Genomic DNA, 15,860 nt, shown 5'->3' on the forward strand with positions numbered 1-15,860 from the left:
CCCAGGCAGCTCATTACCCTGGTGGACTGAGGGTTCTCTTAATTGATATCTGCGGCACCTTTATCCAGCAACCCATTTCAGCATGGTAGGTTATGTGGTAACATAACCCAGAGGGAAAAAAATGCTTTCTGGTAAGCTGGCATGGTTCGATCTTGCTGCAAGTTTAATAAATCATGTGTTAACAGCCCATAAATCGCTTCTTTTCTGTATCAAAATAATAAAATGGCTAAAGCTTAATTATGTGAAGTGGCCTAAAGGCTACTGTTACCGTGGCAATGAGCAATATATGCATCTTTATTTTCTTAAAACTGATGTAATTAGAGCACAAAAGTCTTTTAACCGCTGTTAATGATTTGTGAGGAAAGCTCATCAGGACCTGAACTGACATTGCACAGCAAAAGAAAACTTGTTAAAAGAAATAACAGATGGCGGGACAAATATCAATACTTTTGTAAATCTTAAAAGCTACGGAAAGCATGTTTTCAGACATTTAAATCCTACTTGACTGACTGAAAATAGATATACAATACTATTGTCACTCAGCTCATATTCTTTGTGTGCTTTACCATATTCAAAAGTACATTATTTCAACTGTATTATAAATTATTAATGAATACCTCTAGTCCAACTGAATGACAGCAAAATAGAAAACTTCACCAAAACCAGAATTTTACTTTCAAAAAAATACTGGGTCACTAATCCAAACCGCAGACGCACATTATGTTCAAAAGAGACTGTCTTGTTTCTTAGTAATAAAAAGTCTGTGAGAAAGATTGCAGATTCTTGAAAATTATCTAGTGCAAAAAATGTAAGTCATGGAAAGAGATGAAGTGTTCAATACCTGCCACACTTCAGCCATCCAAAAGAGAAAATCCAACAAGCCTGGCTGAGCATCAGCTGTGCAAACTAATACACTCCATGACTAGAGGACTTCAAGCTGTCATCCAAAAGAAGGGATAGGCAACAAAATACTGAATAAAATACTAAACACTAACCTACACAAAGGAAAGAGACAAAAGAGATGTTTACCCCACTAATGTTTAAATACTTTTACCGGCCTTATTTAAGTTTTACATTAATAAAGAGTTTCATTTAGTAAACCTGGGTGTTACTGCTGCATATAATTTTCTGATGGATAAGAATGAAAAAATTAATTAATTTATTTTGGAAAATCATAAATAAACAACATATTAATTGTATTCAGAATGTCCCAAGACCATTTCTGAGCACTGTTCGTATGTGTGTGCATGCTGGAACGCTTGGCAACACAACACACAGCGGAAGGGTCAACGTTATGGAGCAATAAAACTAAATTGACTCTTTTTTGGAAACTCAAACTCGATGTGGGAAATTGTTGTAATTACACAGTTCCATAAACGAGAGGAGCAGATTACCTCCTAAAAAGCCCCTCAGCGTATTTGCCTGTTCCCTTAATCAAAAAGGCACACGCTCTTCTCTTTTATTTCAGCCGACTAACTCTCTGTAATACTGAGAAAGCCCCGGGTGTGCAAGATCAGCCTGATTCAGGCTTGAAGGAGCAGAACCTGAGACTGGTGTTTTTAGTATTAATTCACTTTTATATTCCATTTAATTCAATTTGCTCAGAGTAACATTATTCCCTGAGCTTTGACCACAACTACAAGACAACCTCTGAATGACGGTGGCTCACTGACTGTACATGGCTTATCAATGGCGCCCTCTAGTGCTGGAGTGTTGTCATTTTGGTCAAAATCATCATCTTGTTCATTCAGCAATGTATGCACAGCTGTTAACTCATATGCACAAAATGCCTCCCTCTGACAGTTTTGGAGGTATATGGCCATATATGACTGGCATACGGGGGATTAGAGGTTAGTTCCTGTGTCCGTTGTTGGGGAAAAAACAAAGTTGCCATATCTGATCCAATCCTGTAACAAATCTAGTCTGAAATAGAACACACTTATATTGTTAGATGTGTGTTTCTTCTTATGAGGTAGTAGAATGATTGAATATTTTGAGCATGGCAGCCTTTTAGATGCTCTAGCAAGTGCTTCAATTAAAAATCTATCTTAAAGCATAGAGGTTTTTAAATAGGAATTATCAGATCAGTATCGGTATCGGAAAATAAAAATGCCATGCCATGACGGTCTGTACTATTTAAGGAAGTTTGGGCTAAAAAAGGGCTACTGTATTTTAGGCCCTGAAAACGAAAAGTTAAATTAAAAGGTTACCGTCAAGCAAGCAGTCAAAATGCAGACACTGCAGGTACTCTCTCTCCCTCATGAAGCCATTGAGTGGAGTTGCCCATCCCTCAGCCAGCACCTGAACCCACTGCATGTCCACCTGAAAGGAGAAAAGTAAAAGTAGAGGGTAAAATAACACACTCACAACACTGTTTATTGGATATGAAGCCTAGTATTTTTTTTTTTATTATGCTGATTTTTTTTTTTTATAATTTCCATTAAAAGAGCTGGTATTCATCTTACATATGCGGCTTTACTGTGTTTTTTTCCATAAATGCTAGATAGAGAATGCCCTACAGCTCAAAAACTAAAATTAAACACAAGATTCAGATAACCTAAAAAGTTCCGCCAACAACAGAACCCACTACATGTCCAACAGCAAACTGACAGACATAATGTTTGGTTAAATTTGTCTGTTACCCATGACCAGTCACAACTGCAAACATCACATCCTACTTGTATTTAAGCTGTAATCAATAGAGCAGACACTGGGACCGTTTTAGCTCCAGTCCGCAAAAGGATCACATCCGCTGTTAGACAGAAAGTCAGTTCGCGGTCCAGCACAAACAGCTTTGAGCCTAGCATTGGCGACTTATCAAAGTGACTAGTACAACACTCTGCTTACTGCTAACAGTCATAGAGACTACTTTAAAACTAAGATGAAAAATGAGTGCACACCTCATAGAATATCACTGTCAATCAATTCTGATATTCCAAAATGTATGCAGCTAAATCATCACCTTCAGAAAAATGCTCAAAAAATCTCAAATCTTCTGCCGATAATGCAGAGAAAAAGTTTGTTACCTTTCCAATCTCGATAGCAGGCAGAGTCTCTGCGTCTGCCTTAGCCAAGTCCAGCTTGTTCTCAGGCACATAGAGCTCTTTCACCTCATAAGAAGCATCTACAGGCACAATGTCCTAAAAAGTATTCAGAAAAGAGGTGAGGTATTTAAGAGCAGAAGCAAGTTACTGTATATTTTCACAACTTGTTCAAAGAAGTACTAGCCAAATATGCAATTATGACTAAATACACTGGGGATCAGTTAACAGACCATTACTGATCACACTTTCAGCATCCTGTGTTCCTATAACTTGAGCAAACTAATGAGACAGATCATAAAATACAGAACCTAAGGTAACAGCAAAAACCGTGTTGTAGATTTTAGTTTAGATGTAAAGGTAAATATCTCTCCCTAGTGGTCAAAGTGAAACCTTGTACTCTGCATGTGTTTCTCAATAAAATTTATGTTACTATGAAAGGTGAAGAACAGGTTGTTGTAATTTGTGGCACAACAAGCTGCTGGTTTGTGTGTGTTTCATCATTCTATAAAAGCAACAGCAGTTATGTTTCCATTGACTTTCCACACGAATTGCAAGTGATAAAATGAAGCTTGTTTCCATCACAGTGACTCATTTCCAGCAAAAAAATAAATAAATAAAATAAAAAAAAATAATAAATAATATCGCTCAAGCTTGGGTTTACCAAAAGAACGTTGTGTTTGACATGTTTACATCTCTAATTTCATGTATGTTGCTTCCCTGACTTCTTCATAACCTACAGATAAGGAAATTTATTTATTTTATTTTTTATTCCCAGGTGGTAGAACGAACTCATACTGGCTGTCCGAACAGCAGTCTCTCGTTGTCTTCAAACGCAGACTGAAGACACATCTCTTTATACAGCACTTAAATGAGCACTGAGTTAAGTATTCATTGTAATGTATTATACTGCACTTAATGAAATGTACTGTATGACACTAAATTTATGAATAAATGTGCTTTTTTGTTTGTTTTTTTTGATTGTTTGCTTTTTTAAAAGTTTCTGGTAAAGGTTATTGCAAAATTTCAGGTATCGATAAACAATTTTTACACCAAAAGAAGATGGAAAAACATTTTCTTGACAATCATAAAACATTACCGACAATTTACATTGCCCTATTTTCTGAAGCATTAAAACACATTTCACAAAGAATCCTCTGGATGGAAACGTAGCTCATGACATCAAAACAACGACCCCTATAAAAATTCAGACTGGTTAACAGGCCAGTTTCTTCTACACGCACTTGTGCAATAATACCAATACAGCTGAAATAGCAACATGTTGATTAAATATCGCAACAGTCAATACTATAGAGCAGAGTTTTTTGTTTTTTTTTAAATCAGACCACAGGTATCCTCAGAGGCTTCACATTTTTGCTCTATCCCTAAGTGTTGCAATTTAGGTTGAAGCAAAAGGCCGTCTTAAGGTCCCAAGAGCTAGTCTGAGCACCGCTCTGCAGTAGAGTATTGACCAATGTGAGAAACATTAGGCCATGTGAGCTCACCCTCTCTTGCAGAAGGTCAAGAAGCTGCTGGATGCACTCATTCACACTGCAGGAGTCCGTCTTCAGCACCAGCTCCGGAGCCTCGGGTTTCTCATATTCTGAGTCAATCCCTGTGAAGCCTGCCAGCAACAACACAAAAATTTGTTAGTTCAGGCACCACTTAGCGAATTAACTAAACTGCCCAGTAATGGACATTTTAAGGACTGATAGATGGATGTTGGAGAAATATAAGCAAAACATGTCTAGAGAGGGTTAGAATGTAATTTGAATTGAAGGAATTCTAGAGCAGCTACAAACCACAGTGGAGGGTTGTGGACAGTGTTTCTAAACACAAGGTGACAACCTTACTGTTTCATTTAATAAAGTGGTGGTGGACCAAAGGTTTGATAAAACAACAGTTATCAAAAGCTATTAGCACCAGAGTTTTATTTATGACCCCTTTGAAGCAGTGGTCAATAAACCATCTTCCTGGAGATCTACTTTCCTGCAGAGTTCCAACCTGTATCTAACATGCTTGTCCCCTCACAACCTTACACTAATGCATTTGATCCAGCCAATCAAGGTCTTATGGGGCAGTTAATAAACTGGAGCAGGTCTGGCAGACTGAGGTTGGAACCAGAGTCAGCAGGAAGACAGATCTCGAGGAGCAGGGTTGGTGACCACTGCCTAAAAGTGTCAAGCTCCATCAGCAGATCCAGACTTACCTTCCTCACTCTCATGACTACATAAATTACATGTTAGTGTTCCCAAACAATTCATAGTACTGTTACTGGATAATAATCCCCAATATTAATAAATGAATAAAATGGGTAAAGTTTAAGAGGTTATCTCAAGGCTTAACTGAGGCAGTCTAAGCAAGTTTTCCCAAGATCAGATTTAAAAAGGATTACCAAGACAATTTAAGGCCATCTGGCATTAAAGCACCTTTCAAGTCTAAGGAACATATGGCACTGACAAGTACTGTTGCAGACTAAGTACAAATAAGGCTTTTAGCATGCTCAGCAATCTTAATGTGCAGAAAGTTAACACCAGAAATCGCATTTCCTCCCTGGTTTCATTTCCTTTGTGTAGACGTTTTATCTTACTGCACTTATAGCATTTTCTCACTTTTAATCCTCACCCCCCCCTTTTACAGCATTTATGTATATCAGTCTTGATGATATCTGTTCTGAATGGCTGTCCTGTATTGTACCTCATTTAAAAAGCAGCCTAGGCTGAATTGTAGGCAACAAATTATATGTTTTAAGGTTTAACAATGTTTGCAAAATACATCAAAGTTTGTTGTTTTAAAAATATGAGGCCAATGTGGTTTTCAATGAAATGGGACCTTTATCATTTTCACCCACAACTACATTTGGAAATTAAACCAATTTTGGTGGGGAACAAATGAGAACCTGGTGACATTTTGAGAGAAACTGGGGGAGAAATATTACTACAAAATAGTAATGCTGAAATCATTATAATTATTATTATTATTTATTTAATTTCACATATAGAAAAATCATTTGATGATAAATGATCTACAAAAATATATGTTACATAATTATTTTTCGCATTATTTGTCAGTCTTTTATTATACTTTATTTTTATAAATATGTTTTTGCTACCTCTTGGAAGTCCCCTCTTGTAAATTTTCATGTGTGTTGTAAAAACCCATTCTCCAATGGCAATTTATAATACTGAGAACAGCACAAAGATCTATATAATTTCTGTCACTCAAAGAGTGTTATATTTATAAAATATTTTTGTATATGTTCATTTATTGCCTAGTACTAACTAAACTCACTCCAATAAGAATCCAAGGTTTTTAATGTAGAGTTGGACAGTGTAATACAAAGCACTATGCAAAGCACTACACAAAACAGATCTTCTAGTGCCTCACCTCTGATCTCTCCAGCTCTGGCTCTTTTGTAAAGGCCCTTCACGTCTCTCTGCTCACACACATCCAGCGGGGCGTCCACGAAGACTTCAAAGAAGGGGAGGCCCGCTGCCTCATGGATCTTCCTGGCATTCAGACGGTCCTACACAGGAGAATAAGCATGGAAGAATATAATGAGAGCTCAACATGAACACAATCAGGCAAAAAAGCGTAATCATGACTCAGTTTCCCAACAGGTTCATACTATTAAGATCTTAATTGGTACAGTGGAAGAGCAATGTTTGCTGCACCGTGTAATGATGCTGTTTGTGCTATGAAACCTTTGGGAAATCAGGCTGAGCTCAGAATAGTACAAAGCAGTCCCGCTGCTTCACCTTCATAAACGCCGCCTTTTATCGTGCCTCTGCCTTGACAGATACCAAATTAGCATTCATCCATTTACTCTTGCTTTTTCACCTATCCCTCTCACTCACAACACACAACACAGGCACACATACACACCAGTGTTTGGTTTTATACAAAACCAGGACACGGGGTCATTCATATATCCCACATGAATTAATACACACAGACACATACTGATTATATGATTATTATACTATATTCTATTATATACATTCAATTACCTATACGTAGAAATAATACTATATGTGACAGACACATTTATATAAGTGCAAGTACATACAGTACTGTGCAAAAGTCATTTGATTTTTTTAAGTGTGTGTGTGTGAGAGCTTAATCATGTCCAAATCTCTCCTCTAAGAAGTCCAGTATTAACAGTTATCATTCAATATGTAGCTTAACTGAACAAGCCTTCATTAAATTACATCAGGTGCTGCAAATCTATACGATGACTGGAGTTCACTAAGTAATCAGGAATCAAACCCATGATCTTTTAACTAAATTCATCTAAATAACATATCAATAACTTCTTAAAAACAAAAAAGCTACTTTTTACTGCAAGGATTTTTGTTTCTATTAGTCTAATATTATATAGTGTTTTTATAGATAAAAATACACTTACTGCCAAGATAAATAGCTTTAAACAATTTTTTGGCTGCCTAATGCTTTTGTGCAGAAGTGTGTAACTAATAAGAATTTTCTAAGCCCAGTACTGAAGCTAACCCTAACCTTAAACTCAGTAAACAAAAAAAATGGTTTTGCTTCTTCAGGTTTAAAAAATGAAACATGGAGCTTCTCTAAAAAGCATTTTACAAAGGTCAGGGCCATTTTATTAGGTACTCCTCTATTTTCCTCCAGTTTTCCTGAAGAAAAAGAATATCATTGCATTTTTGTTGTGAAAACACACACAAGCACTCTCTCACCCGGCTGTAAGGGGATATGAAGCTTGCGATGCACACGAGGCCAGCGTCAGCGAAGAGCTTTGCCACCTCAGCGATGCGGCGGATGTTCTCCTCGCGGTCTTCAGGACTGAAGCCCAGGTTTTTGTTTAGGCCCTGTCTGATGTTGTCCCCGTCCAGAGTGTAGCATGGAATACCGTGGCACACCAAGTGCTCCTCCAGAGCCATGCTCACTGTTGTCTTCCCTGCACCAGACAAGCCTGCAGAACACAGGGAGACAGTGCTTTACCTACTGTTGCAATGAAAAGCAGCAGTGCTGCTTTAACAGTGTTACAGTGTTGCAGGCTCAAATGCATGGCTGAAGCACCTGATTCAAGTCATCTGCTAGGCATAACATCCTTAATGAGTTGAATATAATTTTTTATTAGTTTTTATGGATAATTTGCATCAAACTGAAAATTGTATAATTTGCTATAAGGAGGCAAAAGATATCGATATACACATATATATCTGATATATCACCCCATTAATGCATTCCCTGCTCTCTCTGCTGTCTCCTTCTGGACAACAAACTTCATGTAAATGAGCATAGTGGCAACAAATCAAACTGCCGATATGTGGTGCAGCAACTGACTGAGTCATGCCTATAGCATCTGACGTATTCAATATTCCAATACATTCAAATGCGGGACATTATAATGTTGAATTAATTTTTTTAAGCTCATAAAACAATATTAGGCTGCTTTGTGGCACAGAACCAGCCCGCAACTCTGCATACACTTTTCTTCTGCACAAATCAAGCTGCGTTTTAGCGACACGCGGTCAACAGTTGGTGAGGAAAGTGACTCGGCTCGCTGTAATTAAAATGCAGCGTTAACTTACTCAGTGCATGGTTGCTGCGTTTTGATCATATACATAAAAAAATGAATCAAACACACAAGTCTACACTAGTCTCAGAAGTTCACTTCTTTTATTTATTTATTTTTCATTTTCCTTTAATCAGCCAAGCAAAATATCTTCTAAATACTACTTTCTCTGTCAAGCAAAGGAAAAAAACTTTGTCAAAATGCCTCAGAAAAAATCTGCCAACAGAACAGTGACAGTAGTAAATTAGTCTCTTATTAGACTCTGTGGAGGACCACATTCACAGTTCTATATCAAACTATTAGCAGAATTATACTGTCTATAGTGTAAGCTAAACTTCAGTTTACAGTATTTAATACACTTTTTAATATGGTGTCTCACTACAAATAATGTTATAGAAGGACGTTCAAATTAATTAGCTTTTCTGCTGCTTAGCTCCTGACAGTTAAGGTTGGCTTGATAAAGATTAGTCAGACTAAACAGGACTGTACAGCACCTGCATTTGCAATTAAAACCGTTCTGTGTAAAGATAAATATTAATACATTTGTACACTTGACATCATTTCTAATGTTCAATTTTTTCATCTCCTTAGTTGCTCAGACTAACTCCTGTGTTACTTTTAGCTAGAGTTGAAACGGTTACCGGTTTCACGGTAAACCACGGTAAAATTAATGACGGTTAGTAGTACCGTTTGAACTTTAAAGTATCGTTAAAACCGCGGTCGATTACCGCGGTGTGAAAAACTCGGAGATTCTGAGATATTTCAGCCTTCTAAGAAGACCAAGTCTGACGTTTGGTCATGTTTTGGGTTTATAACGGTGCAGAAGGAAAGCTAATTGAAGATGACCACTCTGTCTGCAGAACAGGCCGAAAGAAAATAGAGGCGAAAGGGGGCAACACATCAAACCCTATGAGTCATCTTCGCGACCACCACCCGCTACGTGCAAGAATGCAAGGTTAACTTTAACGGAGAAGTCTGTGGGGACTTCGAAATAGAAGAAATGTCATGGTTTGTGTGGTTTAACTTATGTTTATGGTTCGTTAATAATATAAAATGAAGCTCTGAGTAAAAAAAAAAACTGTGAATCGATACTAAAGCTTTTAACACATTTCTGTGGAGCAGAGTCTCCAAAATGAGCTCTGAGTTAACGAGACGCTGCAGAAGTTCAATCTGCACAGCTCCCCTTTCTCGTCTCGCTTGCAGTGTTTACTGTCTGAGAAGAGAATAACACCGTCTCAAATCACTCAATGTCCCCTACGTAGTGCACTACTGTTCAAACACGATCATCATTAACAAGCAGTTGAGTTTTAAATAGGGAATTTGTAACCTGTTGTTAATGTTGATTATAGATGACTTAGTCGAACATTTCCTGCACTCTTTGGGTGAAGGATTTGCTATTTCATGATCCACGAAGTGCACTACATAGGGAAGATAGTGTGCTTTGAGACGGGACCTTGCGCGAGTAAACGCTGTGCTGCTTTTAGGAAAAGCAGTTTCAGAGATTAAACTTTAGGAGTGTTGCTGCCGCAGCTCAGATGCGCATTAATTGTAAGTTATGTTTTGGTTTTAAAATGCTTTCAGAGAAGCAGCTCCACAGGTGGAGACGCGCTGTGTGAGTTCTACACTGTCTGCAGCTCACAGCGTGGTCACGCAATTCCTCTGTGATTTTGGCTGTTTTTCCTGGTGCACTGTGTTGATTAGGGGTTCAGCGCCACAACGGCACAATAATGCTGCAGTTGCAGTTCGGACAGAAACCCCCCGAGTGCAGCACTTCTTAGAAGTAGTAATTTTCCATTAAGACCCACCTCAGAGTTGGTCGAGATTTAATTCTCTATGCAGGGAAATCCCTAGTTATAGTGATTATTATTATTAATATTAATAATAATAATAATAATAATGATAATAACACTAATAATAATAATAATAATAACAATAATTACAACAGTAATAATAAGAATAATAACAGTAATAATAATAACAGTAATAATAATACATTTGCTATTCTTTTGTTTACAGAGTATTACAAGTATTGTAATACAAAAGTAATACTAAAAATGTATTGACCTTATTTTTTTATGTTTATGCAAACAAAAAGTGCATATTGCTGCCAATTCTATTTGTGTTAATATAAAAGTTGGTGAAACGAGTTTCAGTTTGTGTATCAGTATTTATTTTTTAATTTATTTTACTTTTCAACACATTTGAACAATATCGCGATAATACCGATAATCGTGATAATTTTGGTCATGATAATCGTGATATGAAATTTTAATATCGTTTCATCTCTACTTTTAGCACTGAAGGGTCAGGATTTTTAGATCAGACATGCTCCTAGTTAGACATGAAAGCCTGCCGCATTAAAGCCCAGGGGCTTAAAAAAGCCTCTTTGGTTTGATTAACATACATTGGATTTTCAGAAACCTGCATCCCTTATAAAACATTTTTTGAATAATAAAATTTTTTCAGAGGTTCTCGTCTGTGTGGTTCTAAAGTTTCCTACCAAGTTTTAGTCCGTTAGCACAAGAATTGCAGATGCCAGGAAGCTTGAGCTGACAGTGCAACTATAAATAAAAGAGGCAGGACTTGGCAGAATATTGCAAGCAGTCAACTGCGGAAACATAGCAACTAGTTATATGATGTACATGACTGAAAAGATTAATACGAAGCTAAATTACAGAATTTCAGCTTTAATTTCTAGATGATCTTCTTCATTTGAATGTTATTCAATATGACAACTATGAAACAAAAGCAACCAGTTCATTCTCTTCATTCTCTCAATATTTATTTTACTTTACTTTTCATTGCATCACCACTGAAACATGTACTGCTTATAGGACATTTCTACGACACCTTTATGCATCTTCTAAGACAGAAACCAGTGTCTTTTCAGTTCAAAGATTGTCAAACTGTACCTGTTAGCCAAACGGTGCAACCGCGGAAACCCCCTCTTGTGCCGACTGCCTGTCCACGTTTGTTTCGGCTCACATGATGGGCTTGATAAGTGACGTTAGTGGCTCTTTGCATTCCCTAGAAAAGATACAATCATTAAAACATTTAAAACTACATCTGTACAGCGGACAATATTTCTGTGATTAAACTCAAGCAAAGTTCAGCATAATTAAAAAATAAATTAGATACAACAATATATCGCTGTTGTCGGAATAAATCTCCAAATTATTAACTTTACAGGACAAGGAAAAAACATACTTTACTTTTAATGTAAGTCAATGGAACCAGACTTTTTGTCCAAGTAATTTTAGATCACTTCCAGCATCGCATGTAATGCAATCAATTACACATACGCCAAGATACACATATATATATATATATATATATATACATGCAATGCTGGAACTGATCTCCGTTTTCTGGCAGACACATGAAGGGGTACGGGGGTATGCACCCAGAACGTCAGGACGGCTGTCCGGTGCCTACCTCATCTCTCCGACGCAAGGGCGTCCCGGCTTGTTCAAAGCTCCATATACTAAGGAGCACATTGCACGTTGTTTTGTTCAGATTGATTAATCTTAGCAAGAGTTATTACAGAATATTCAGGGCCTCTTTCAAGTGAATCTCCCTGTGTGTGTGTGATTTTACGTGTGTGTGTGTGTGTGTGTGTGTGTGTGTGTATACACACACACACGTAAAATCACATACACTCTTTTCAAAACAGGAATTAACAATTACTCTTGCTATACACTGTGAAAATTAATCTTTAAAAGTAATTCCCTTTAAATTATTTTACTAGATAATATTAAACTTCCGATTCTTCCCTGTACCAACACTTAAGATGTAAACAAGTCCATTAGATCAGTGGAGCCGAACTCCAGCAGTGACAGGCAAACATGCTCACTGTCATCATCTTCTCAGACTTGCCTGCTAAGTGTCCACGCACGAAAGTGCACAATCTTCTGATTTTCATTCATGTTTACCATCAACCTAATTTTCATGGAGTTCGCTGTAAACTGAAAAAGAAATATAAACCTGGTTTGCTGGATGCATCGATCCTTGAGCTTTAGTGGAATCATTTCTTAATTTTCTTTATTACGCATCCAATTGCCTTACTAACAGTATCAATCCTGTCAGGTAAGGACTGCATTATTCTTCCTGTTCATTTGAACCCACACTTCCACTAACTCTGCGCTTCATGTCCAAGAAGAACACAAAATTGACGCTCCCACATTCCAGGATGTCGACTGTAGTGTGTCTGTATGTGAAGCATTCAAAAGACATGATGGATCACAGGAACATTGTCACTGACCAGCAAAATCACCAGATCTCAATTTCAATTCTCAATCCGGAACAGCAGGTGACCTGCTGAAAAGGCAGACATGGCTAAACTGTGCACCCAGTTTATGGAAGAGTGGGCTAGAATCGACAGGAGCTCTCTCAAGAGAGTGGTGTAATCACCACCTGATTAAATTGGCTTTGTTATTAAGGCAGGGGGACATGTATTGCTGAGCTTGTGAGCTTATTTTTAGCAAGAATCCTATCACACAGCGTCATTGCACTCTTGCGATATCACAGAACTTAAAAAACCTGACTTACAAATCTTACTTATGTGATGAAGCCTAGGATTTAAAATGTCACCTGCAAAACCTGGTAATTAAAAGACCAAATCTCAATGTTGTTGTTTTTTTTTTTTCGTTATCACAACCAGATAATGACAATGTGATCCACAAAGGAAAACCATAGCTTGGATCATCAAATACAGCCATGTAAGTGATGACAATAAGAACAATCTCTGCCAACAGCATCAGTGTATAGTTTCTTAAAATGACAGTTTGAACCTAACTAGTGTTAACTAAGATTTAGTAAAAGACTTTATGCACAAACTAAAGTACAAACCTACTCAGATATGGAAACCATGATGCAAAAATGGCCAGTTCTGATTCCATCGGTTCATATCATGAAAATCAACACATTTACATACATCCACCTACTCAGCCTACAGCAGTGTAAGCTTCACTTTTTCACATTGTAAATCTAAGGAACGTTTCAGGGTGGACTGCTTTTGCAGTGAGGCACAAAACAGAGAATCAGAACAGCGACCATTTACATATAACAAGTTTTAAAGTAACAGTCGCAAAAGCTGTTTAATTCTGAGGGATAAAGAGTGACTGACAATGAAATTATACCTTTTGGTAGCGAATATAAAGTACTATGAAGCTTTTGATTTTGCTGTTTGCAAACAACCACAAACATGCAGCAAAGCGGCCCCGCCCCTTAACAAGCCGGACACGCCCATCTGAAACCCCCTGAAGCAGACCGATGTTCAAGAATAAAGACCGTTACACATCACTACACATACTTTTTGTTTTAGTAGTAAATATATGTTTAACAATAAATGCATTTGATGTTGTGTTTTTTTTATCTGAAAACATAAAAGGCATAAAAATGAGAATAAAGAGAGAATAAAGTGTGTGAATGTGAAATGTTTGTGGGTGGACCCAGACCACCCGGTGGGATTCAAGTTAGTACAGAATCTCCCCGTTTCTGATCTCAGTGTGTCGTCAGCTCTTAGCGTGAGAAAACTGTCTACCTAAGTCTGAGTAAAGTAGGGTATGAGCAGGGGAACTGAAGTCTACGTAAAGTCAGCCATGAGCAGCTACGTGTAAGTCTCTGTACCGCTCAGCGGGGTTTATCAGACAGCAGCCGGCCTCACTCTGAGCAGCCACATCCTCACAGGCTGCTCTGCTCTGCTCTGCTCTGCTAGCCGGCTGGCTAACGGACACTCACCCAGCTCTCGGGAGCGTTGCTCAGCTTCTGCTTCTTGTGAGAGTTTCCAGAAGTCTCCATGTCCGTTAGTTTTATGAAGCGACGTACGTAGTTCTAAAAAACGAGCAGCTCTGCGGAGTGAAACACTTTGTCGAACCGGCTGTTATGAATAGATGGTTGAAGCCAGTTCGGGCAGAATGAGAAGCTTTAGCTTCTGCGTCACAGGAAATGATGAGAGCTCATCTTCACGCTGCTGCCACCTAGTGACAGAGGGGGACACTACAGAGCTGAATACTTTTCAATGTAGCTCTGAGTTAACCAAAATCATCCAAACCGTGATGTAACGAAAGCTGATGCTCTTCTATACAAAGTGAATGCGATGAGTTATTTTATTAGTTTTTAATAATATTATTCGAGATATGACGTTAGTTGTTGTCACGATCATCATGTTAAACATTATGCTCTAATGATTGAATGTTCTAACGTTTATTTCTCACCAAAAGCAGCCACGTTTAAAGAACATTTTACATGATTAGAAATTGAGATCTGATTTGTTAATTCATTAGATTTTTTTTAAATAATTTAACCCAGCTCACATTTATAGAGACTGTATTAAAGAACTCACAGAAAAAATCATAGAAATCAACCAACCTAACTATGGCTGCTGGTCTAAAGGACAAATGGCCTTCGTACTCAAAGAAATGTCACAAGCAAAACATTATTGATACTAGGCTACACTCCCTAACCCTGAGGTGATTTCTAGGTATGATCATGTCCCTCTTATTAAAGGTGAACTCCACTTTAAAACAATCTACATAATTCAGTGTTTGAGATGTAAATAAAGTAATTCAGAGTGGTTTGGTGTAAAATGGTTCATTGTAGTGACTCTGATTTCTTTACAGTGGTGGTGATAGGAACCAAATTGATTAAAATACATCTTAAGGCAAAACTTTATCACGAATGTATCATAAAACAACATGGCAGACATTAGACAGCATATATCTAACCATTTCATGTAATAACTTTCTGTGAGGGAGCATTTAGAGCAATTAAACTCTTCAGACATCTGAAGACTTTGTTTACATCTCAACTATTTAACTATGAGGAATTTTTTAAAAATCCCTGGATTTCCCCTTTAAGTCCCCCTTTACTTTACTCACCTTAGTAAAATCACTTGCAATTACAGAGACAATAAGTATGTATATAACACCTTTTGCATAACCGCTGTCCAAAAAAAAACTCTATATTTTTGTCATTTTTTGTATTTTTTGATATAAATGAAGAAACAGCCCTTTACATTCTGTGAAAATTTTATGACGAATAGAACATTAGAAGTGCTCCAAAATCAGAATGAAATCTCTTATATATTTTACATTTTGCCCTCTACTGTAAATTTGCCATTTTAGAGATAACTTGTTTTTCTTTGGATAACGATGATAAGTACTTGTCTCTCGCCCTGGTGTACTATAAAATAGCCATGTGACAACCAACCCTATGTTCCCCTACAACAGGAAAATACAGAAAAATTCCATTAATCAGATAAAATACAT

The 15,860-nt window shown here is 37.4% G+C and overlaps 1 protein-coding gene across 1 annotated transcript in view; it reads right to left on the reverse strand.

Moving 5' to 3' along the window:
* papss1 (3'-phosphoadenosine 5'-phosphosulfate synthase 1) overlaps positions 1 to 14,527 on the reverse strand; it is a 35,618-nt gene extending 21,091 nt beyond the window's left edge. Inside the window, exons 1-7 of the mRNA XM_036574970.1 lie at positions 14,332 to 14,527; positions 11,505 to 11,619; positions 7,751 to 7,986; positions 6,429 to 6,567; positions 4,547 to 4,665; positions 3,027 to 3,140; positions 2,211 to 2,322 (exon numbers count right to left, since the gene is read on the reverse strand). Coding sequence (XP_036430863.1) covers positions 2,211 to 2,322; positions 3,027 to 3,140; positions 4,547 to 4,665; positions 6,429 to 6,567; positions 7,751 to 7,986; positions 11,505 to 11,619; positions 14,332 to 14,391 — 895 coding nt within the window. The 5' untranslated portion in view covers positions 14,392 to 14,527. The remainder of the gene's footprint in view (positions 1 to 2,210; positions 2,323 to 3,026; positions 3,141 to 4,546; positions 4,666 to 6,428; positions 6,568 to 7,750; positions 7,987 to 11,504; positions 11,620 to 14,331) is intronic.
* Between the last annotated feature and the right edge of the window lie 1,333 nt (positions 14,528 to 15,860).

The sequence above is a fragment of the Colossoma macropomum genome, unplaced genomic scaffold, assembly GCF_904425465.1.
Source record: "Colossoma macropomum unplaced genomic scaffold, Colossoma_macropomum, whole genome shotgun sequence".
NCBI classification, from domain to species: Eukaryota; Metazoa; Chordata; class Actinopteri; order Characiformes; family Serrasalmidae; genus Colossoma; species Colossoma macropomum.